The 23740-nt window shown below is 58.3% G+C and overlaps 1 protein-coding gene across 28 annotated transcripts in view; it reads left to right on the top strand.

The window, feature by feature from the left end:
* PCBP3 (poly(rC) binding protein 3) overlaps positions 1-23740 on the top strand; it is a 268572-nt gene that overhangs the window by 230543 nt on the left and 14289 nt on the right. For 12 of the 28 annotated variants that reach the window (XM_053220426.1, XM_027041383.2, XM_053220424.1 and 9 more), the window contains 8 exons: positions 7402-7556; positions 8724-8747; positions 9563-9595; positions 9920-10036; positions 10947-11078; positions 11921-12049; positions 15213-15356; positions 18882-18923. In XM_053220426.1, coding sequence (XP_053076401.1) covers positions 7488-7556; positions 8724-8747; positions 9563-9595; positions 9920-10036; positions 10947-11078; positions 11921-12049; positions 15213-15356; positions 18882-18923 — 690 coding nt within the window. In that variant the 5' untranslated portion in view covers positions 7402-7487. Of the gene's footprint in view, positions 1-6571; positions 7085-7401; positions 7557-8646; positions 8748-9562; positions 9596-9919; positions 10037-10946; positions 11079-11920; positions 12050-15212; positions 15357-18881; positions 18924-23740 lie in introns of those variants that run through there. The other 16 variants (XM_053220429.1, XM_053220428.1, XM_027041386.2 and 13 more) reach the window with 12 other exon arrangements.

Genomic DNA, 23740 nt, shown 5'->3' with positions numbered 1-23740 from the left:
GGGGCTGCGGGCCGCGGAGCACGAGCCCCCTGGGCTGCCCGGGCCTCAGCACAGATACCAACACCTTCTGCTTTGTGTTCCCCTTGACTAGAGAGAAGTCATCACGTGACACAGAGCCTGGGGTCGGTTTAGCAATTGTGAGGACTTTCCTGTTCACCTCTCTCCTCGTGCCTCCCCTGCCAAGACGCGCTCCAGCCATGCAGGTGGGGAGCTGGGGGTCTGGCTTCCCGGGAGCCCCACTCAGGGGGCCCCTCTGGCTGCAGACTGGCCCGCACGGGAGCCGAGGAGCAGAAAGTCCTTAGCGTGGGCCGACCCAGCAGTCCCCACAGGCAGCGTGGCAGCGTGGGGACTCAACCTGCTCCCCCAGTGTCACATCAGCCCCTCCCCTGACCTCCCGGCACCCCCAGCCCCACCCCTGCAGCAGCGCCCACGGACCTGGTGCTGTTCGCTGGCCTCACGACTGCCGGCAAGCAGCCCGGTCACGGCCGCCCCCTCTCCCACGGTGCAGGTGGTGCTACTTCACGGCCACAGATACGTGCTGTGGGAGTGCTCCTCGGCCTGATGAGGGAAGAGCCGTTCAGTGCCCGCAGGGCTCGCCCGGACACAGAGCACGACAGTATCACGACCCTCGCCCTCGTCCCCAGATTCTCCCCAGCCTGGCACTGAAGGGCGAGCACCTTTGAAGAGCGGGGTGCCCTTACGACAGATGCCGCACACGAAGGCTGCTGAGTGAGTGAGGCCAGCTCCAACCAGGGGGCCCACTTACCCTGGAGGCGCTCCACACGGAGCGGCGGGTCCCGTGCAGAGTCCGGGCCACGTGACCCGGCATCTCAGCCCCCGGCCCGCGACCCACGCCAGGCTGCCGGAGTCCGGGACTCTGGGAGCGGTCTGTCCCTGCCTGGCGGCAGGAGACACGAGCTGTGTGTGTCTGGAGCCTTCGCGGGGGCCTCGTCTCCAGGCTTTCCCCATGGGAGCGAACGGAGCACGCCTCCCATCGCCAGTTCTTGCTCCTGTAGCCCAGCCTCACCCACAGCTTCCTTTAATGTGGGTTCCAGGATTCCCGCCGGCAGCGTCCCCAGACCAGCCGCACAAAGCAGTTTGGGATGATTTTCTGTCTCCCGTGCGCTTGGAAGCCAGGGAGTTTCAGATCCGGACTGTCAATTACAGATCAAACCGTTTCTGCCCTCGCACCCCGGCCGTGTGCCCACACATGGGACGGAGAGAGCGGCCGAGCTGGAAGAGGTGGCTCGGTCTACGGGCTCCCGTGAGGCAGCTCTCCCGTGTTCCTGGTTCCCGGCTGGCTGGCCGTGCGGCCCCAGGAGACCAGGTCAGACTGAGGCCCGCAGAGCACCTGTCCGCTGAGCCGCGGAGAAAGAGCTCTCGTCACAGCCAGCAGTGGTCTGTGCTCCCCCCACTCGGTGTTCCCCTCCCTGACCTAGACTCGGCGGTGACAGTTGTACACCTGCAAGACGTGGACGTTGAAGCCATTATCAAAACTGTAAACCGCATGTTCAAGAAGCAAAGGGTCAAGTGCGTTAAATGGGGACGTGGAAGACACGACAAAGGACACAGGTTGAGTTTCTGGGGTGAAAAGTCCAGGATCTGAGATGGAAAGTGCCCTGGGTGGGTTTAGCCACAGAGCGGGAACTGCAGAGCAGAAGATGAGTAAACTCCCGGACAGAAGTAGAACCTGTCCACGCGAGACACAGACAGAGGGCAGGAGGAAGCGAACAGAGCATCGGTGAGCTTGGCTCAACTTCAAGCGGCCAACAGACATGCGTTTGGGGGCCCTGGAAGTGGGGGAGAGGCAGGGCCAGGAGTGTGAACGAGCAACGGAGACCACCAGAAGGCACGTGGCGAGTGAACCGTTCAAAGCCAGCGATTACGAGAAGCCCCTAAGTGTGCTGTAGAAGAGGGCATGTGACAGAGGGAGAAAGGAAGAGGGCACGGTGGGCCTCTCCCTGCCAGCAGCCTAGGCAGGGCGTTGGGCCCGGAGAGAGCACTGCGGCCCCGGGGCTCTGGGTGGATGAGACTCCTTCACGCTGAGTGACAGTGACGCATGCCATCCACACCTACGGAAACAGACTCAACATGACCACCAGCACACTCGCGCTACAAAAATTATTAAGAATTATTAAGGGAAATGCTTCACGTAGAAGAAAAATGGTAGCAGCTAGAAATCTGAGTCTACACCAAGGGATGGGCATCACATGGGTAAGTATGAAGTTGTTCTTTTCTTATCCTCTAAATCCCTCTTTTTAATGTTTTTTATTTTGAGAGGAGGGAGAATCCCAAGCAGGCTCCATGTTACGAGCACGGAGCCCAACACAGAAGTCGATCCCATGAACCGTGAGATCATGACCTGGGCTGAAATCAAGCATCAGAGGCTTAACGGACTGAGTCCCCCAGGCATCTGCCTCCAAGTTCTTTTAGAAGATAATTGAGTGTTTACATGAGAAATTGTAATGTTGGTTTATAACCTAGGAGAACCAAAGTATGCCACAGCAATGGTGCAGAGGACAAGAGGGGAGACAGAGGCACAGTTACCAACCCACGTGAGGTCTTTACACACCACTAAGTGGCAGTCGGACTGCACTGTGATGAATTAAACATGAGCAGTGTCAGCCCCAAAACAACCGCTAAGGTAACGAAACAGAGAGTTGTAACTAAGAAGTGAACAAAGGAGGTAAAAGTGGAATCATGAAACGTATGCGATTCATTCCAAAGATGGCAGAGGAAAAAAACAATAGAAATGGGGAAACAGGGGCGACTGTGTCGCTCAGTCAGTTAAGCACCTGACTCTTGATTTCGGCTTAGGTCGTGATCTCACCGTTCATAAGTTCAAGCCCCGCACAGGGCTCTGTGCTGACAGTGTGGAGCCTACTTGGGATTCTCTCTCTCTCTGCCTCTCTCCCACTTGCACTCTCCCTCTCAAAATAAATAAATAAATTTAAAAAAAAAAGAAGTGGGGGAACAGAGAACAGACGGTAAAAATAGAAAACAAATAGTAGAATGATGGCTTCAAACTCGACCACCTCAACAGTCACTGTCAATGGTCAAAACACCCCTAGTTAAAAAGCAGAGATTGTCGAATAAGATAAGAAGGCAAGGTTCAACTGCCTGCAAGAAACTCACTTTAAATGTAAAGACACAAATAGGTTAAAAATAAAAGATGGAAGGAGATACGCCATGCTACACCAATCAGAAGAAAGCTGGGTCACTACACTAATAACAGACAAAGAAAATTTCAGAGCTGAGAACATGGCCGGACATAAAGAAATCTCTCACAATGACAAAGGAGTCTGTCAGTCCATCCACCGAAGGCCACGGCGCTAGACCGTGCAATGCTGATGACAGAGCTTGGGGTGCAGGAAGGAGGCGCGTCCCCGGCGCCCCCAGAACGGGACAGGACCACGGAGGACTGGCGGTGCTACCCCGGGCTTCGAGAACGCTCCCCCCAACACAAGAGTGCACGTTTACCAGGACAGACCATGGTCGGTCCATAAGCAGGTCTTAGTACCACAGAAAGGATCTCAGGTGTCATAGGTGTGTTTTCTAACCATAACAGGTTTAACTAGAGATCAACAAGAGAAAGATATTCTAGAATATCTCCAAGTATTTGAAAATTCAGTAACATACTTCACAATTTCCCATGAATCAAAAAAGAAATAAAAAGAAATTTGAAAGTATTTTGAAATGAGTGAAAAAAGCACAAATATCAAAATCGGTGGGATGCCGCTAAAGCCACATGCAGAGAGAAATTTTATAGAACTAGACACCTATATTAGGTAAGAACTAAGGTTTTAAACTGATGGCATCAGGCTTTTCCCTAAGAAACTAGAAAAGATGAATTCATTAACTCTGCATCCGTGTGTTGGGATTTGTTAATGAATGCGACGAGGGCCAGAGAGGGGAGATACTGAACCCCCAGGTTTGGGCCTGTAGCTGGAAGGCAGGAGCGCAGAGACAAACAGACGGATGACTGGGAAGGCTGGCTGGGTCAGACGTGCCATGGTGGCTCACGTCGGCTGTGCCTGGCTGTGGGGGTCAGGCGTGGGCTGTTTCAGCCAAGGCACATCTGCGGACGGCGTCAGCACAGGCAACCCAACCGGCTTCCTCCGGCCGGTTCAGCCGGGAAAGAAGGGGAGGGTCCTTCCTCGGCCCGCGGCCCTGCAGGGGACCGTGCCTGTGTCTCCTCTCCCTCTCACTAGGTGGATTACAAATATACTAAGTTCCCAGCATGCACAGAACACAAGGTGGGGTCCTTGCTGGCACAAAAGATCTGCCTTCTGGAACGCCACGTGTGGGGACGAGTGAGTCACACAAAGAGATTTTTTTCTGGCAGATTTCCCGTCAATTTGGTTTCGGGTGAGTGTGACCTGAGCGCTGCTGTGCACTCAGGGGCAGCCCACAGTACTGCCCCTGGACTCTGCTGCAGGGGTGGCCCCTGAGATGAGCGTAGGCCCGGGCACTCTGGGGGGCCGCCCCTGATGAACTGGTGTCCCAGGGCCCAGCAGGATGGCCAGAGGACGGCCCCCCATCTGCCAGAAGTCATGACCCTGGGGGATCCGCCAGCGCAGGTCCCTCGGCCGCTGACACAAGGTGGGTTCTTCAGGGTCAAGGGCACTGAGTCACAGTTGACTTTAACTACCACCGGGGGCTGCTCCTCGTCCCCAGCAGTCTGCAGAGGGCACTGCTGCTCACTGTCGGCCACATGACAGAGGAAGGCACTGGCCTCTGCAGCAGCTCACTGGCCCTTGTGACTGATGGCAGTCGACAGCCTGGAGCCTGAAGGCCCGCTGGCCCTCGCTGACCCACTTTCTCCACTGCGGGCTGGAAACATTTGCGTAATGGAGGCCGTGGGGCCCCGCTGTCCCCCCGACACGGGAGATGTTTCTAATTACAAAGGAGGCCGTGCGTCCCCGCCTGGCCAGCACACGATCTGCCCAGTTGGTGCTGGTGCCTCAGCTCGCTGCAGGGAGGCTGTGCAGGAGGGGCGCCGTGTATTTTCGGTGCCCCTGGGATCATCTGAGCCGGGTTGTCTCCTCTCCTGCCCGGGCTCTTTCCTCCGTGGCGCCCTCTGCCAGCCAGACCTGCCAACGCACCCACACGCGCCGCGCCGTCCAACAGAGCTGTGCCCTGGCGCTAGTGTCCTCTGCCGTGCTCTCCCGTGCGCAGCCACCAGCCACGCGGGGCCGTCTTTTCAACACGTAGCGTGTGACTCGTGGGCTTCTTGTTTCAGGGGTGAATAGCCACAAGCAGTAGTGGCTTCCACGTTGGACAGTGGAGATAGACTTCTTAAAACCTGTCTTCGCTACGCCCTACGCCTTCGTGTCAGAATCCGTGTTGCTCAAAAGCATCGTTTTATCATCCATAATTAGGACTGATGGTTAGAGTTGTTGAAGTTACCTGTGGATACATCTGCACGGGTAGAATAGCACACTGTTTGTGAGTGTGGAAATGTGTCAGTGGCTGTCGTATGGACACATCGATTGCACGCATCACCCAGAGAGTGAGAATGTGCGGTTTCTGTGCTTTATTTTTGTATTTTCCTTGTAGCATATTTTTCAGCAGAAATGTTTTGATGAGGAAAAAAATATTTTTGTACCCCCCAAAACCTAGAAGGTTAAAGGGAAGTCTTGCTTTTGTAACTTGTGGTCTCTCCTGTATGTGGACGGAGCCTCACGTCCTTATGGCTTACATCGGAGGGCTGGTGTCCAGACGCCTGGGTGGGGGGCACACGCAGGACTTCTGTTCCTGAGGGCCTCAGACCTAGCGTGGGGCTGTGTGTGGGGAGTGCTGGCCGAGTTCACCTGGAGTCCCCCGGCCTCGTCCTTCACGGCCCAGCCAGCCCCGCCTACTCCCAGGTGGGCACTCGGGCAGGTGTATGTGGGACACTCTCTATTCTGCGGGGTCTACCTGGTGCCCCTCTTGGGAGCCCCTGGGCCCCAGGTCATCCAGAACCTCCCCCTGCCAGGCCTCTTTCCCTCTGCCCTCCAGGTGGCATCCTCATGCCAGACACTAGGGCCACTGCCCCCTCCTACGGGGGCTGCTCGTGCCCCATGTCCTGTCCTGCCCTCATTCTCGCTCCTCCCTGACACCTGTGGGACCCCAGTGCCCGGCGACTTCCCCACACCCTGTGACATCCCCACAGCCTGCACCCCGAGACCCCCTGTGTGCAGGCAGGCAGGCGGCTCTCCGGCTTCCGTGTGCTGCCCTGACTGGTGGCCCCCCCAGGAAGGCCACCCAAACGGCCCACCTCTAGGACCCCTGCTGCCTGCAGAGCATCAGGTCCGGTGAGCCCACAGGGCCTCCAGCGCCCGGCCTGGTTCCGGTTCTGCAGGCCTCTCTGTCTGTCCTGAGACCCTTCCCGGTCCTGCCCCCGCCCCTGGCTGTGCCCCTCTCCTGGCCCGCCTGACCCGCATTTCTCATCCTCACTGGCACCCGTCTCTGAGACCACCCGGTACGCTATGGTCCAGCCTGGAGGAGAACCTGGGCCCTCCCTGAGAAGGGCTACGGCAGGACAGTCTGGTCACTCTTCCCACGGGCCCTGCAGGCCTACTGTCATCATGAGTGCCTGTAAATCATAAAGTGAAGCCTTAATTGTATCGGGGGGATGAAGCGCTGGACCCATTGTCTGCAGAAATTAGATGTAGAATAGTGATACCTAAAGCATCTTCTGGAAAGACTTTATAATAATATAATGCCAAAGCATCAGCCATTCAGTAGCTTAGTTAATAGACTCTAGATCCACTTTAGAGACGGGGATTACCAAGGAACCTTGACTCTAAGCACACAGGAAACACCAATACCTGTAATGTCCTGGCTTTTTAAGGGCGAGGGGAGTCACAGCCAGAGGGCGGGGCTTCTGGCACGGATGTGATGGGGTTTGCACAGAACTAACATAACAGCAGGACAGAATGGACACTGCAGACCCACGCGAGGATCCCAGGGCTCACTTGACCCCTTTTCCTCTCCAGGGGAGAGGGCTGTTCCTGTTTCTCTCGATGCAGAGGCGGAAGCTGAGGCCAGAGGGCTTGCGTGACCTGCCGGGGGTCACACATGAGTCAGCGGCGGGGCCTGGGTCAGTCCCTGCCAGGTTTCCCCGCCAACCTGTGTCCCCCACCGCCGTGTGCCCCAAGCCCCAGCAGGTCAGGCAGGGTGGGTCCCAGGACCGCACCTTCTGGCTGACTGGGCCGCCCTCCCGGAGCCTTTGCCCCCCGTGAGCATTGGTGTGTCACCAGAGCAGGAGTGAGGGCAGCACCCTCCCTCGACCTGTCCCACCACCCACCCGTACCCCCTCGCCCCTCCAGAGACCAAAGGCCCTTGTAGGCCAGGACACCCCGAACTGTGGTGGCCACTGACGGTGTTCTCGGCAGCAGCCGTGCCTTCTCTTTCCAGGTGACACCATCTGGGCCCCATCTGTCCTTCCTCACGGCGCCCTCGGCACCTTGAGCCACTACCCCCAGCCACATTTTGGGAGAAAGATGGAGTCGAAGGTCTCAGAAGGCGGCCTGAACGTGACCCTGACAATCCGTCTGCTGATGCATGGGAAGGTACAGAGCCCAAGGCCACTGCGTCCCACCAGCTGGGAGGCAGGGGAGGGTGTGCCCTGGGCAACCTCAGGTTTACAAAGCAGTGACAGCCTGCTCCAAAGCATGTTTCTCCTGGAGACCCTTGAGGGTACTTGTGACCTGATGTCCTGTCACTGGACACCTGAGTGTGTGTTCCCTACAAACAAGGGCACAGTGTCCCATCCACGTCAGGATGCCAACACTGATGCATCCCAGCCACCCGACCTCGGGCCCCGTTCGGGCCACCCGTCGCCCCAGCCCTGCCCTTCACAACAGGACGCATGGGGGGTCAGGGTATTCAGGCCTCCACATCCCGGACACGCCTCCTCTTCAGCCTGGGGGAATCTCCTTCCATCCTTCCTCAGGGAGGCTTTCCTGATGTTTCCTCACCATTGGCAGCAAAGTCACAGGAGCTCTCGCATCAGGGGCCTGACACTGGTCCTTTGGTCCTTCCCCACAGTGGGCCCCCACTGTTGTCAGACTCCAGCACATTCATTCATCCGCTCATTCATTCCTGTCTCCGTGGACTCAGTTTGCTGCTTTATTCAGATTATTCCCATTGTGTCATTACTCATGTTGATGCCCGTATTGACCCTGACTCGGTCACTGGGAGCCTCCCCAAGCTGGCCCCTGTATCCTCCTGACTCCCTCACACTTTGCCTGCCTCAGTCCTGGAACCAGCCATTTCTCCAGGGAACCCTGACTCTTATGAGTGGGGGGTGGTGTTAGAAGCCCGGGTCGGGTCACATAGAGTACTCATCCTTTTTTAAAACGTGAAAAGGCAAGTAGCAGTGCTTAATTATCTTTACATCACAAAATTGGGGAAGATTTTGTGTTTTATCTGTTTCTTTCCTGGTTTCTTAAGGCCCTAAGAGCACAGAAATGCCTCCTGACTTAATTGTATGGAGCCAGCCACTGGCTTCTGCTTGTCCATGTGTCTGTCAGAGGCAAGGCCTGGGTCTAACCAAGGTCAGACGGGCACCCGGGAGCCCCCAGATCCAGGGCCTCGCACAGGCGGCCCGACTGCGCTCCTTCCTGACAGTCCTGACACCCTGTCCTCGCTCCAACACAGACGGGTCTCAGTGTCCATCACGGGCCTTTCCCGCAGCTGCTCTATGACATCAACTTTGTGTGATTCTTTTCCTGTAGGAAGTTGGAAGCATCATCGGGAAGGTAACTACTGAGCGAGCTCTGCCTGTGCTGCGGTCCCTGAGAGGAGGTGCCAGGGCCCCGGGCCTGTGCTGGGCGACGTGCCACGTGGTGGTGTGTGCCCCGCCCTGAGGATTCCAGCGGAATCCTGAGTCCCCGTGAGGCTGGTCCAGGGCCTCCCGTGCGATTCTCTGAAAGCCCAGCAGGCGATGTCCCCGGGCCCCGTCCTGGCCAGGCCCCGGCCAGTCACCATAGCAGCCCGCCCCGCTGCCCTGCGGCCTGTCCTTCTTCCCGGGCATGAGGGCCCAGTGAGCACGATTCACTGGCATTCTCCAGAGCAGTCTCCCCTCTGGCCAGTGGGTGGTGGTCTCTCTGGAATCTCCCTTCCAAAATAAAAGACACGTGCCTTGGGGAAAGCAAGAGTGGATTTGGAAGCCTCAAGCATGTGGGAGAGGCTGGGGTGAGGCACCGCCTCCCGTGGTCGGCCTGTGACCGTCTCCAGGCCCCCTGGCGTCCAGGTCCAGGTCTTTCCACGAGAGCCTCGGGGCACCTGCCCTGGCCTGGCCCTGCTTTGCCTGTGACGAAGATGAGGGCTGTGAAGACCTCTGCGGGGCAGGAGCCCGGCCGGCGCCCCGGCCCCCCTCCCCGAAGGGCCCCTCGCAGGGCTGTGGCGGGGGCTCAGGGAGCCACAGTGTCAGGCTCTAGCCCCACCGTGAGGGCTGCTGCTCGCTGGTGCACGAGGCAGGCATCCGCGCCCCGCGTACTGCCACGCCAGAGCCTCTCGCCCACGGTGGAACCTCGGAGCGACGCCTTGACTGTTTTCTGAATCTTTATTCCAGAAAGGAGAGACAGTGAAAAAGATGCGTGAAGAGGTGAGCTGGCTGGCACTCGGTGGCGTCCCATCTGCGGGCGGGGGGGAGGAGCGAGGCCAGCGGTCCTGTCCTGCGGGAGCCCCGGCCAGGCCACCCCTGGCGGGTCAGAGGCCCCTTCCCTCCGCCGTGTGTGCCCCCGCGTCAGGGCTTCTGTGTCCAGGGGCGGCAGGGGGCACGGTGGCCGACCCTGCTCTGAAGGATGGCCCCGGACGGCCTCCCCGTTTAGTGTGGAGGTTTGCACATGGCTGTCAGAAGGCCTGGAAGCCCCAACCAGGTTCCACCCGTGGCTCTAACCCCGTCCGGGCTGTGCTCACCTCCTTCCAGAGCGGCGCGAGGATCAACATCTCTGAGGGAAACTGCCCGGAAAGAATTGTGACCATCACAGGCCCCACCGACGCCATCTTCAAGGCCTTTGCCATGATCGCCTACAAGTTTGAGGAGGTGAGATGTGTCCCTAGAGACCCTGCGGCGGGGGACAAGGCACAACCCTTCGCCCCGTCACCTCCTCACTGCCCGGGGGCTCCCGTGGCCGCGGGCCACCTGGTGACAGGCCAGCCGTCACGCTCCGTGTCCGTGAGCCCGGCCCTGAGCAAGAGCCCCAGCCGTGCCCTGCGGCTGCTGCCCTGGTGTGTGCGCTTGGCCATGGGGACCCGTGGACTCTCCCGTGGACGCGTATAAACACGCATACACTTGCGTGTCTGTGGCACGTCTATGCGCCCTGTCAGTGAGTTCGATCAAGGTTTTCATGTGTTTCCAATATTGTTCAACTTGCCAAAAGTTATTCAGAGATGCATTCGGTATTTTTATTCAGAAGGTGGTCAAGCCAGGGAGTTAAGTTTTTCTGTCCAAAATGCGCCTCCCTGCCTGTCCAAGGCCCTTCGTGCCCTGCCCAGCCTTGAGGACAAAGCAGGGCCTGAGTCCGGGTGTCACCTGGATCTGCGTCACGCCCTGTCCACGGCAGCACCACGGCAGCCACGACCTGCGTGTCTGCGAGTGATTGGCACGTGTGGGTCCCCTTCTGCAGACCCAGCTGTCCTCTCCTTGCTTGTCCTCCTGAGCCTGACTGGCCTTCAAGCCTCTGCAGTCCACCAGTCCGTCCACTGTGTCCTTCCTCTGGACGCTCAGCCGTTTGCCACGGTGTGTGTGCCAGGCGCCTCCGTCTGGGGACACTTGAGTCCCCACACTTGTCCTCTCGCTGCCCCCGCCGCCCCTGTGCCCCTGGGGGCAGGAACCCTGCCCCGCCAGCCTCTGGAGCACATTCAGGTGCTTTCTCACCGAGCCTGGCCTTTGCACTCACTGGCGTGTATGCGGCATGCTGTGTAGGTCCACACGTGTCTTTCTCCCTCCCCAGGATATCATTAACTCTATGAGCAACAGCCCTGCCACCAGCAAGCCCCCGGTGACGCTGAGGCTGGTGGTCCCCGCCAGCCAGTGTGGGTCCCTGATCGGCAAAGGCGGCTCCAAGATCAAGGAGATCAGGGAGGTAACAGAACCTTCTCCGGCTGCTGGTGCCCGCTGCTGGGAGGGTAGAGCCCGCCCCCCCTCCCCTGGAGGCCCAGCACTGCGAACCCTGCCGGCATGGAGCTTACGGTAGGGGAGGGCCATCCAAAGAGCAGAGGGTGGGACGTGGGACCCCCTAGAACGTGCACAAAGGTGTCGTGCAGAGGCGCTGGGCGCCTGTGAGGGGGGCTGTGCACCCCAACCGGGGACAGGCAGGGCCCTCCTGCCACCCGGTCATGCGGCTCTAGGCCACAGAGGCCGTGGTCTCTGCCCCCAGGCGGGTGCGTCCAGGGACTGGCCGGCCTGAGCTGTCCCAGCAGGGAGGGAGCCGGTGTGAGGGGTGGACTTTATGCTCACATGTTGCCGTGTTCAGAGAAAGCCTAACTCCTTCCGTCTCCCTTAAGGAGGGTGGCCACCCTGTCGTGATTCCGTCAAGGAGAGACAGCTAAAGAGTTTAGGCTTTCCTAGTGTCCGTCATTCTCTGTGACCTGAAACTCCGCAGGGGAGATAAAATTCCATGTATTTGAAAAAAGGGATTCCATTTCTGTCTCCGTCTCTATAAATGCCACTTGCAGGTTAAAATGCCTCTTGTCCAGCGTCGCTGTCCCTGTGCCAGGCCACGCTGGGCAGTGGTGGGCTGAAGGCGACCGGCCCCGCCCCATGGGCGCCCAGGGAATGGGCAGAGGGCTGGGGTGCCAGGCGGGCATGAAGGGGCACCATTGTGGGGGGGGCGTCCGTGCACCGCACCCTCAGCACGCCCTCTCGAGCTCCCAGGAGCGCTGCCCTGGCTCAGGCCGTGTCCCCTCCAATGTCTCATTTCTGCAGTCCACAGGTGCCCAGGTCCAGGTGGCCGGGGACATGCTGCCCAACTCCACGGAGCGGGCAGTGACCATCTCGGGGACCCCCGACGCCATCATCCAGTGCGTCAAGCAGATCTGTGTGGTCATGCTGGAGGTACAGTCTGGGCATCCAGGGACCACCGCCAGCCTGCCCCGCGAGCCACACCTGCCGTGGCTTCTTCATGTCGGCTGCGGCACGTGGCTGGGGCCGTGCGGGGGCCGGGGGTCGGGAGCGTGACCGAAGCGAGAGCCGTGCCGGGGGTGCGGGCGCCGGGGGAGGGACAGCTGCCGGCCGCCCGCCCCCTTTGGCATGTCCCTCCTCATGGCTGGGGAGCCGGGGAAAGGGATGTGTGAGGAGACGCTTGCATCACCGGTCGTCGGTCTGTGGCATGAGGGGCATCCAGTACAAGGGCGGCCGTAAGCACGGCCCACGGACGAGGGGGAGGCCCGTGCTCACCACACCCGCAGGCGTCAGGGTCCCACCAAGGCACAGAGGAGGAAAAGCACGCTGAAACGCCCAGTTGTAAGAGACAGACAGGAAGTAAACAAAATGGTTAAAACCAAAGGAGAAGCAAAGAAGACAGCTGAGCGAGACAAAATCCTCTCGACATTTGGGGGAGAAACCCCTGAGATTTAAATGTCAGCCTCTGCCCCAAATGCAGCAGGGCTCCCTGAGGCCGCCAGCAGTTGCTGGTCTCGAAGCTGAAGTGAAGCGTGTCTGCGTCACGCAACAGCCCCCGACAGGCGTTGCGGGCTCGAGGGCCATGAGGGAGGGCGAACACCAGGCGCCCACAGCAGTGGACTCCCAGCCTCTGTGCCCTCGCCCCTCTTGTCCTCGGCTCGGCGTTCGGATCCACCCCCAAGTCTCTAAAAAATTTGCGTGGTTTCTATTTTCCTGAAGTACAATATTTTGTGAAGTCGAAAATATTTTTCTAAATATTGGTGTCCTGACGGTCCCCAGCCACTGGCCATGGTGACAGTCGGTGCCGTTCTGGGTTCCCTTCCATCCCCTGCTGCTGGGACCCGGGAGGCGCCACGTGGACAGACGGAGCGGGCCGGGTGCTGCCTGCACCGGCGGATGCCCGAGGCGGCGAGGAAGTACGCGCGTCTTGAGCTGCGGTGGCCCGTCAGAGTGCTGAGTCCGTCAGAGTGCTAAGTCCGAGTGCTGAGCCACACGAACGGCTCCGGGAGGGACATGGCCTCCCACGTTCAATAACAAGGATTGGACTAAAACTCTCGGCCTCCTCAGGACTCCTCCCAGGTGGCATGGCCCACACCGTGTTCACGGTCAGGTGCGGCCCCGCAGAAGCAGGCTAGACCCCTTTGGCTGCGGGTGCTGACACCCCAGGGCTGTGGTTAGAACCGCCCGGTCTTCCCGCGGGCGGGGAGGCCAACACGAGACTCGACCAGGAAGCACACGTGGCAATCGTGACCCGCAAATGGGCTGAGGTGGGGCCTCGCCCTACCGGCCCGGAGCTCTCAGGGGTCGGGGGAACCGCCGTGCTTAGGGAAGTTGGGCCCATTTTTAAGTGAAAATGAGCTGGACGAACAGAGCAAAGGTTAGCGGACTTTCAGACTCTGCTCGGGGGGCCCCTCACCCTTCAAGTGGCCACTGAGAGGCCTGCCCTCTGGTGCGGGTGAGTCAGCGGGGCCCCGTGGAAAGCACAGGGGTCGCTGCAAAGCCCACCCGTCAGTGCCTGCCGCACCCCGGGGGAGCCCCGAGGGCTGTGCTCAGAAGCCCTCTGTCCTATCCGAGGACATCGGCATGCCCGGGAACCACAAGCTCACAGTGTTGGGATGGCGGGCGCTGCCGTCGGTGGGGTGCCCAGCTCAGGGACAGGGCACGGCCAGACAGAGGTCTCTGCTGGCACCGTGAGAACGCCACTCCCTCGAGCTCCATTTAATCACGGTTCTGCCGCGATGAAGCGAGTCTTACCTGAGGCTGCCCTGAATCCCAGCTGCACAGAGACGTTTCTGGAGGCGTTCGGTCATACCTGCAGAAACACTGAAGACTGGCCGACCCCAGGAGCCCATCATCACCCCAGACATGAGTCAGCTCACAGGCCCCACAGCAGCCCTTCCTGCTTTATTTACAGCGAGGCTGCAGTGTTCCCGAGGTCACACAGCTCGGCCAAGGCCATACAGATTTCCCAAGGTCATACAGAGTGGCCAAGGGTACAGAGCATCATGTCAAGGTCAAACCTTGTGCTCAAGGTCACACAGTGTGCCCACGGTCACACAGCATGGCTTGGACTACAGAGTTGAAGCTGTCATCCCCTCTACTAAGCCTGTGCCCACATGACTTTGTGTCTCAGGTCGGGGCACTGTGAGGTCACACCCGGTAGCCCAGGGTGTGGGCTGGGCCTGAGTGGGCCCTGGTCTCGAGAACTCCCAGCAGGGACACTGCCCTGGCCCCCACCCTCTGCCTCTGGCAAGCGGTGTTGCTGACCTGACCTGGGCCCTGTGGCCTCTGCTCCCAGGGAAGACGGCCACCTGGCCAGACAAGGGAGGACCTTGGTTGCCTCTGACCAAGGAATTGGGTTGAATTTATCAGAATCTGGCAGACTTCTGGTACTTGAGAATGTCATCCACCCCAAGGTAAAAAGCCTGTACTTTTGGACACAGAATAATCAAAGGAAATTCTAGCAAAGCTCATCAAGACTGTAACATACTTCATTTGGACTCTAAGTTTTTTTTTAAAAAGTTGCTCCCTTTTGTTAATAGTGAAATTGGATGTTTCTGACTGTCCTGTGATGATGCCTACTGAGCATCATGACCCTGGCCGAGGAAAGCCTTTGGGGCTCTGAGCAGGACCCCCCCATGGCGGAGCTGCCCACAAAGGCCAGCTTCATCCTGAGCATGAGAGAGAGGGACAGATTTTCCCAGAGGACAACACCCAGGCTGACACAAGTGGCCCGCAGGCAGCCACCTGGCCATCTGTGCAGGCTGTGGGGGCCCCCAGTGCAGACTGGGGCTTGGTTTCCATTCTTACTTGTCAGGGAGTAGCATCCCACACCGCCGTGGAGCCCACCACACCCTGCGGGCGGATGGCGCCCGTGCTGGGGTGTATTTAGGGCAGTAGTTATGTGGAAGAGGGGGCCCTCCGGAGGGTCCCCATCAGGCAGCCCTCCCGCCGCGGGGTATCCCCTACCCTCTGGCACTGCCGGGGAGGGCGGGCGGTGCAGCAGGGTGGGCTCGGGAAGGAGGCCTCCCCGTGATCAGATCCTGACGCGAAGCTGCTCTAATGCTCTCTCTCCCTCTCCTGTCCCTTTTCCTAGTCCCCACCGAAAGGTGCCACCATTCCCTACCGCCCAAAGCCCGCCTCCACCCCTGTCATTTTTGCAGGTGGTCAGGTAAGAGCCGACCCGCTCGCGGCCTCCACTGCCAACCTCAGCCTTTTACTGCAGCCCCCGCCGCTGCCCGTTAGTGCACTCAGGTTTTCTCCCTTCTCACGTGCACGTCTCCCACCCCACCCACGCTGGGCGCAGAGCTCTCCCGGCCTGCCGCCGGGCACGGGGCGAGCTGGGCAGTGTGGGGCAGACAGAAAAGGCCAAGGCAGACGTCCCGCAGAGCCTGGACCCCGGAAGCGTCTTCTCCCTGGCCCGGCACAGAAGGACCCTGGTCCTGCCTAGGCAACATTGGCCCAAATCTACTTCGTCGAGTGTCTAAGGGGCTTAGCAGAAGGGTCGGAAGCGTTACAGTGACCGTGTGGCTCGAGGTTGAGACAACTGGAGCTGTGGGAACAGGGTCCCGTCTCCCCCAAAATGCACATCCCCAACCCCCCACAGAGGAGTCTCTAGGAGCACGCAGGGGAAGGGAAAGGTGACTTCCGGCTCACAGCGATGGCCCTCGCACTCCGCCCTGCCCCGCACCGGCCAGGCCGGGACACCTGCTCTGCACACCTGTTGCTGGGGCAGGAGCCGCCGACCTCCTTCCTCCCCCTTCGGCAAGGGGCCCGGGAGGCCAGCAGCTGCAGAGATTAACATCTGAGGCCAGCAGCTCATCAGCAGGGCCCAGAGAGAGCTGAGGAGAGGGGCTGTGCCCGCCTCCTGCCATCGGGCACCTGTGCCACCCACCTCGGGGTCACGACAATAGGTAGAGGACCTTGGGAGGTGCCCGGCCAGCGTGCCTGGAGGAGCTCTGCGTCCAGTTGGCGGTGACGTGTGTCTTTGTTCAAGGGAGAGTGAAGACTGAGCATTCCCAGAGGCAACCCAGGTCAGGGGAGAATGGCCATGACTTTGTCGTTAACAAAGGGGCAAATGAAAATTTTCTCCACATTTTAAAGGAATCTTATCAGATCCTCCAGATTGACTCCCACGTTAGGTGTTTCCAAGAGCAGCATGTGGGCTGCTTCCCACCGGGAGGGACCCAGTGGCTCCCACAGGGCTGTGTGGTTCAGGGAAGGCCACTGTCCACTGTGCCTGGCTTCTGCACGCGGCCACTGCGGGCCCTTCTCCCAGCTACCACAGCCCTCAAGTCACCCAGTGGCCCTGCCTTTTGTCTGGACCCTTCACATCCCTGCACCCTCTCACTGCAGCCCCGGGACCTGGGCACGCCCCCATTTTACAGGTCAGAAAGCAAGGCCAGAGGTAGTCACGGGGGCACACAGACACAGGGGGCCTTGTTCAGAACACGATGTCCTTTCCCCTGAAGTCCTAGTAAGCTAGCAGGTTAGATACATGTGTGGCCTTGACCCTGACATGTGAATAGACCCACGATGCCACCATGTGGTGAAGTGCGGTCTGTCTTCAAAAGGGAAGCACAGTAACACCCACGAGAGCCGGGGAAGCCGTGTGGGCCAAGGCCAGCGTAGCCCCAGCCAAGGAAGGCCGTCCCGGTCATCTCCTCTTAGGGCAGCGAGGTCACCAGCATCGTGGGCGCTTGTCCCAAGGCTGTCCCCAGGCTACAGGCACCTGTGCCCCCCGAGACAGGTCTGGCCAGTGGCTCTTCGTGGTTGTGTGGAGACCGATGAGCCACAGCACAAATAGAAATGGGGTGTGAATGAGGTTTAGCAGCAAGGGGGCCCTTCAGAACCCAGACCCCACCTGCCGCAGGACCTAGGCCTGACTCCCCTCTGGAGACACCCCTCACTGTGGATCTCCCACCTGCACTGGCTCTCACTGAGCACTGGTACCCGAGGGCCAGCAGGTACCCCACCAGGGAGCGCCAGCCTGCATTTCAAAAAGTGTTTTTAATGTTTCTGTATTTTTGAGAGAGAGCAAGCGGGGGAGGGCCAGAGAGAGAGGGAGAGGGAGACAGAGGATCTGACTTCGGCTCCGTGCTGACAGCAGGGACCCCAATGCAGGGCTCAAGCTCAGAAACTGTGAGATCACGACCTGAGCCGAAGTCAGACACTTAACTGACTGAGCCACCAGGCGCCCCAACCCAGCCAGCCCAGTGTTTCAAGCAGGTCGCAGATGATGAAGGTTTCGTCCGGAGAACCTTTGTCTGTCTTCCCAGCTGTACCTTCCCTCTGTCCATGGTAAACTGCTCCCACAGTTCAAATAAAACCGAGAACGCGACCACCTAAGTGAGTAAAAACGTGTGGGATAAAGAACTGCCCTGTCCGGAGGTGTGCGCAGTTCCACTGGGGCGACCGGGGCCGTAGGACGGTGTGCGTCCCAGGCCTGTGACGCGTGGTGACGCGCCGGAGCGTGTGCCTGCTGGCACCTCCGTGAAACCTAAAGACAAGCCACGGAGCTTGTGCACGGAAGTCCAGAGGGGGAAGGGCGGCCCCACTGCCTTCCCCTCGGACACTTGCAGCGTCTGATAAGATTCCTTTACTTCCCCGTGGGATGCCTGGATGGCCCCCGCCTCCAGTGGGCCCCGCCCGGTGCCTGGTGGCCTTTACCTCCCCGCTTGGGTTGTTTATGAGGAAAACCGTCAGACGCCACCCTCGGTGCAAAGTCCGCAGAAGGGACGCTTGGACTGGCCTGTGGTCTCCCTCTCGGTGCACGTGTGCAGACACAGGTGGGCATCGCGTGCCCGCTTGCGATGTGGCACGGGCACCCCACGTGGCCAGGTGCCGGAAGGCACGTCCCTCCCCACCTGTGCCACCCATACCCGGGGCCTCGACCGCGGCTGCTCAGAGCTGGTGTGGCACGTCCCACATCACAGCACATGAGGCCTGACAGCAAGTCTTTGGTCTTTGCTCTCCCTTGACACCTTGTGGATCGTTTGTTTTGGCCGTGAGTTTCTGGGAGCGTCTCAGCCGGTGGACTATTGAGGTGGGTGGGGGCGGGCAGGGGGGAGAGGCGCCAGGCCCACGCCCGCTGTGGCCACCCTGAGTCACCGTCTTGAAGGTGAAGCCTCAGGGACCACGCTGGCCCCGGAGAACAACTGTTCGGCCCTCTGAGGCTGCAGGTCAAGACCATCCATCTTGTGACTGATTCCAGCACGTTTCTTACTTAATCTGCTTTTGCAAAATTGGTTTTGAGTCACCTTTTAAAGGTCCTTTGGTTTGGTTTTCTTGGGACAAGTACTTTGCAAAAGTGTTCACTCTGAAAGCTGATGAAAATTGCCAAAGGCTAATAATGAATCTGTAACGGTCAGATCACTTGCGGGGGGTTTCTATTAAGAACCCCCTCCGGGGGAGTGGGGAGCCTTCCCAGCTGCGCCCCTTCCCGCCCTCCCTGCCAGCCCCACCAGTCTGCACTCCTGCGGCTCTCCAGGAGGTGGGGCGCGGCTCGCCTGGCCCACGTGTCCCGCTGTCGCGCCGGTGAGGCTTGGCCCCGCGACACCCCCAGTCTGCACCTCCCGGCGCCCTGAAGGACTCGCCTTTTGTCCTAAGCTGCCGGCGGAAGGGGGGATGCGCTCTCTCCAGAGGGCCTCAGGCCCGTTGCCACGAAGCCCCACACCTGAGAAAGCCCGTGTCCCCCGGGGAGGGCCGCCGGCGGGCACAAGCGTGGCTGCCACTTCACGAGCTGACCGTGTCTCTCTCTTTCTAGGCCTACACGATCCAGGGACAGTACGCCATCCCCCACCCAGATGTGAGTCTCCACTCTGCCTCCCTGGCCTTCTCTTCTCATTACCGTTACCCACCTGCATGCTGCTGTACTTGCAACTAATATTAATATTACGCAATAATATTAATACCGTTCTCTCAATGTTCCCGACCTCTGTCGTATCCACATGACCTTGAATAACCTTTAACCTCTTAGCACTAATTCTACTTGTGTGGAGGACTTGGCCTGATGTCAAATTGTTCTGGTTGTTGCTGCGCTCTGGGGCTTTCCTCTGCACACAGGGCCTTAGGCGGTGGCCGCAAGGCTGCTCTGCCTTGGCACCTGCCCCATCGGGTGCCCTGCAGCCACCTGAGAAGTTAGGTGATGTGCTATCAGACAGGTGCTCCAAGAGATGCTGGGAAGGATGTTTGAACATCCGGTAAAGCCACACTGTCCCCTGTGGGGCCCGAGTTGAAACAGCAGCCCCTACACCCTGAGTACAAAAGCCAACAGACGTGGCCTTGGTTTTCTTGCTAGGGCTGAAGCCCCTTGCTCCGCCATCGGGGCCCGCTCAGACGTCCCTGCGTGTGTTCCAGTCTGAGCGTGGTATCCGAGTGGAGAACGGGCACATCCAAAGATGCACTGTCAGTGGCCCAGGGGCTGAGGGGCCAGTGTGCAGCAGGAACAGGGCAGCAGCTGTGACCCAAGGTCGTCTCTCCACAGGGATCCGGACGCTCGGGCAAGGAGGTCCTCACTAGTTGATCCGGAAGGGAGGGTTGGGGCAGGAAGGCGGGGGGACCGGGCCAGGGGAAGAAGGTGGAGGTGCGCTCGGCCTCCGTGCTGCTTTCTGTAGCGGCAGCCAACCTGGAGCTGGTTTTGAGAAGCCGTTTTCTTCTCTAAACCATTTCGAGACCTGCCGAGCTTCGCGGCCTCTCCAAGAAAGCGTTTTCCTGCATGTTCTCTGGGACCCGGGCCTCACGTGGGAGGCGCTGCCGGGTTGATGGGTGCTCGAGTCTCCTGCCAACCCCTACACGGTCCAGCTGGGCGCGCAGGACGTGGTCAGTGAGATGTGCAGGCAGATCACTCCCATGCCCCGCCTGCCCGCTGGAGCCCACAGACCCCTCAGGGCCATGGCCACCTCCATCTCCCCTTTGAGGATACGTGTCAGAGCCTGGCCTCCGCTAGTGACCTCCACACCCCGTTCCGTGTTATCGGGGATGCTCTTCATTCTCCTGTGAGTTGCTTAGAGATCCCAGAAGTGGGGGAGGTGGTGAAGGTGTGAACCTACTCAGCCTTCTCAAAAGAACCACCGGCAGCTTTAAAAGTTAAACGTCTTTTACCCCAAGGAGGTTGCCAGCAGTGCCCACGAAAATGACAGAGCGCTGGAGGTCGGTCCGTAGGAGCCCCCGAGACAGGCAGGGGCAGGCCCCATGGCTCAGAGGCCTTTCCGGTTCCAGGCGGGTGACGCCCTGTCCCTCATCGTCTCAGCCGACCACCGACTGTGACGGGGGTGCAGATGTTAGAGCCTGGGAGAAGGGGCGGCCCGTCCCCAGCGCAGGAGTGCGCACGGAGCGTAGGCACACGAGGGGGTGGGCTCCAGCGCTCCTCTCAGAGGGCCCCGAGTGGGGTGGTGGCAAATCAGAACAGAGGCCAAGTGGGTCACGGGCCTAATTCCTTGGGTGGCACGATCTTCATTTAACGGGGGGCCACTGGTCTTGCTCCTCTAGAAGTGCGGGTGCGTGTGCAAGAGCAGACTGGGAAACCCGGCTCGTGGGCTTTTCTCAAACTCAGGAGCTCAGGAAACACAGTGGTCTAGCCCCTCACGAAGGGCGGTCAACCCCAGAGAACAGCTCTGAGGCCTGAGATTTCCTGCAGCCCTAGGCATGGCCTCTGAGCTCACGGAGAAGAGTTTCTGGCCTCAGGTTCCCACGGTCGTGGGCGCACACCTGTCTCAGGCTGAGGAACTTCTGTTTGGCTGATTGATTTTTGTATCAACTCGTCATTATGTCCCTCCATGTGATTTTCTCACTATCTCTTGAAAGCGGGTAGTTTCGCAGGCATTTTTGTCAGATTGTTTAAGCTGACTTATAACTCAGGGTTGCGTAATTGCTTCATTGCCTTTGGTACGTCTCATGAGCTGGCGCTCTGTGTGGGACCCTCCCCTGTATAGACTGGACAGGGTGGGGGACGCACGGCTGCCAGGACTCTGTAGCGAGAGCTCTGAGAAGTGCGCTTTGCGCGCTGGTGACACTGAACGCCAGACGATCATGTTGATGCTCCATCCGAAACAAAAATAAACCAGCCGCCTGGGGACATGGGTGATGGTGGCCAGGAAAGGGAACTTTTAACTAAGCTTAGTATTCAGTAGGGACTTTAAAGGCCTCGTTTCTTAGAACCCAAATACAATAGTGATGGGAAATCCCACTTTATTTTAAAATATAACTGAGTGCACAGGTTGAATGTTTGAGCCACGGTGGCTGACACACACACATTTTAACAGCCTGGTAACTTATCTGAATCAGGCCCAGACTGTAAGGAAACCTGTTTCTTAGAGCTGAGTGTTTCTTCATCTAGAACTAAACTGTGCGTACTTCTTACATGCCCTGCTTCGCCCTCCCTGGAAAATCGCCAGGACCCACCTTGCCAGTTTTGCAGTGGCACCTGCCACTCGCTTGTTTTGCCCGAATCCCCCCGGACTCGCCCAGGAGAGGCACCGGGCACTGGGTATGGGAGGATGTCCCCGGCCCCAGGCTCACCTCCAGAGCTCTGGGGGCGGCTCCCCTCACCTCCACAGAGCCTCCGCGGGGCCACGCGGCTTCAGACGTGGGGGGTGGGGGGCAGCAGGGACTCAGACGTGGGAGCCACCCAGTCCTCCCGCCCACCCAGTAACCTGTGTCTCTTCACTTCCGCGGTGTGATGAGCCAGCGGCAGGCCAACCCCTGCGTGTGACTCCTCTCGGCTGGTCTTCAGACTTTCCGAGTGACTCCCTCACGTGACGTGCCCCTCATTCAAGGGGCCAAAAGCAAGCAGAAAGTAAGCCAGGCGTTCCAAGTGACAACAAAGGGTTCGCCACCTCTGCCTGCTCGCCTGCACCTGGCTCCGACTGCAGGGCGGCTCTCAGGAAGCACGAGGAAGTGGTCGTTTGGAAAGCTCGTCGCCAGAATAAAGAGCCATGGCTTCCAGCAGCGGCGCCCAGTAACCGGGGGTCACAGGAAGCGTGTTCTTTAGGAGACAGTGACACGGAGTCATAACAGAGGGAGGAGGCATCAGTGGGAGGGTGCACGTCAGGTCCTGCTGTCCACTCACAATTTGTTGTGGGTGCAGGGACTCCCCCGGTGACCACCGTGCGGTGGCACCTCGTACTGGGCACAGTGGAGACTGGCCAGCACTCCGACGCCAGCCGGCTTCTGGGCCTCACGTCCGTCCTACTCCTCCCAGGACCCTGCAGCTCAGGCTGGTGGGGAGGTGCCCGCGCCCCACCCGCTGCCAGGGCACCTCCTATCCCTGCCCCTAGGCCGGCTTGCCGGAGATCTTCTCTGCCTCCCTGCCCCCTCAGAGGCCGAATCTGCATTTCCATGACGATTCTATGAGATGAGCACTGAGAATTTGCCAGAATTAACAAAAGAAACCAGTCCTCACGTTCAGGAATCCCAACAAATCCCAAACAATGTAAATAAAAAGAAATCCATCTCAGATCTGTCAGAGTAAAATTGCATGACATCAAGACCAAAAGTGAATCTCCAAAGTAGTCAGAACAGGAATGTCACAGAGAGCGAGAGAGGAAGGAGGGGACGTCTCGTCAGCAACTCTGGAGGCCAGAAGGTGGTGTGGTGTGATAAGAAAAAGTAATTGTCAACCCAAGTTTCTATCTTAAGAGGATCTTCCAAGGACCCAAATCCAAGCATTTTCGGACAAATAGCTGTGACCAACAGGCTTGTGATGGATGCCTTCCGGAGAAGGACAGAGATTGTGGAGGCGAGGCCAGAGATGTAGGAACCGGGCTTATTTCATTAACATAAGCACGGGCCAATGAAATACCAATGATTTTAAACTACACAAAAATGTATACATTTGGGCAAAGGAAAGCAAAAATTGTCTGTAAAGTCAACATCAAAGTTGTCTAATTTGTGGGATTAACAAAACAGAACAAGTAGACAAAAACAGACCTTCGATTCAGATGGACCCCGGGGGAATGAGAACTTTCTGTAGCTTACCGTGTCATCCCAGAAGAGGCAAAGAGTTTAGACTTTAAACGTATGTATTAAAATGTGAAAGTGACCACTGACAGAAAAGAGTTTAATTCTGTAACTTCTGTAAAGGTATAGAGGGAGAATGCATGGCAGAAATTAACCAGTACAAAAGGAGAAAAGGATGAAAAACAGGAAAGAAGCCTGAGAAGATCAGGGCAATTACAAGTGCAAAATAAAACGGCAGAAATTAGTCTATACGTACGTGTAATTGTGATCAAAGTAAAAGTGTTCCAGTTAAAAAATAAGGTTCTTGGACTTAAAAAGCAAAACAGAACAAAAAACAAATAGACAAGCTAACAAAACAGGAAAAAAAACCAAAAACATAGCGTTTTCTTCCCCTGGAGACACACCTAAAGAATAAGGACCCAGAAATATTGAAAGAAGAGAAAAAGCTATTCTAAGAAAATACTGACTGAAAGAAACCTTGTATGTCAACATTAATGTCAGGGGCAGGGGGGGCGGGAGTCAAGGCAAATGCTATATTTAGTCACTTAGACGTTGATAAAGAAGTCAACTTTAGTTGATATTTAGTCACTTACATGTTCACCAGAAGATATAAATTCATAATTTGTACACACCTTAACCATATCTTCAAATACATGTAAAGAAAAA

The sequence above is a fragment of the Acinonyx jubatus genome, chromosome C2, assembly GCF_027475565.1.
Source record: "Acinonyx jubatus isolate Ajub_Pintada_27869175 chromosome C2, VMU_Ajub_asm_v1.0, whole genome shotgun sequence".
NCBI lineage: Eukaryota > Metazoa > Chordata > Mammalia > Carnivora > Felidae > Acinonyx > Acinonyx jubatus.
Note: the sequence above shows the minus strand (reverse complement) of the source record. Positions and strands in the feature narration are given on the sequence as shown.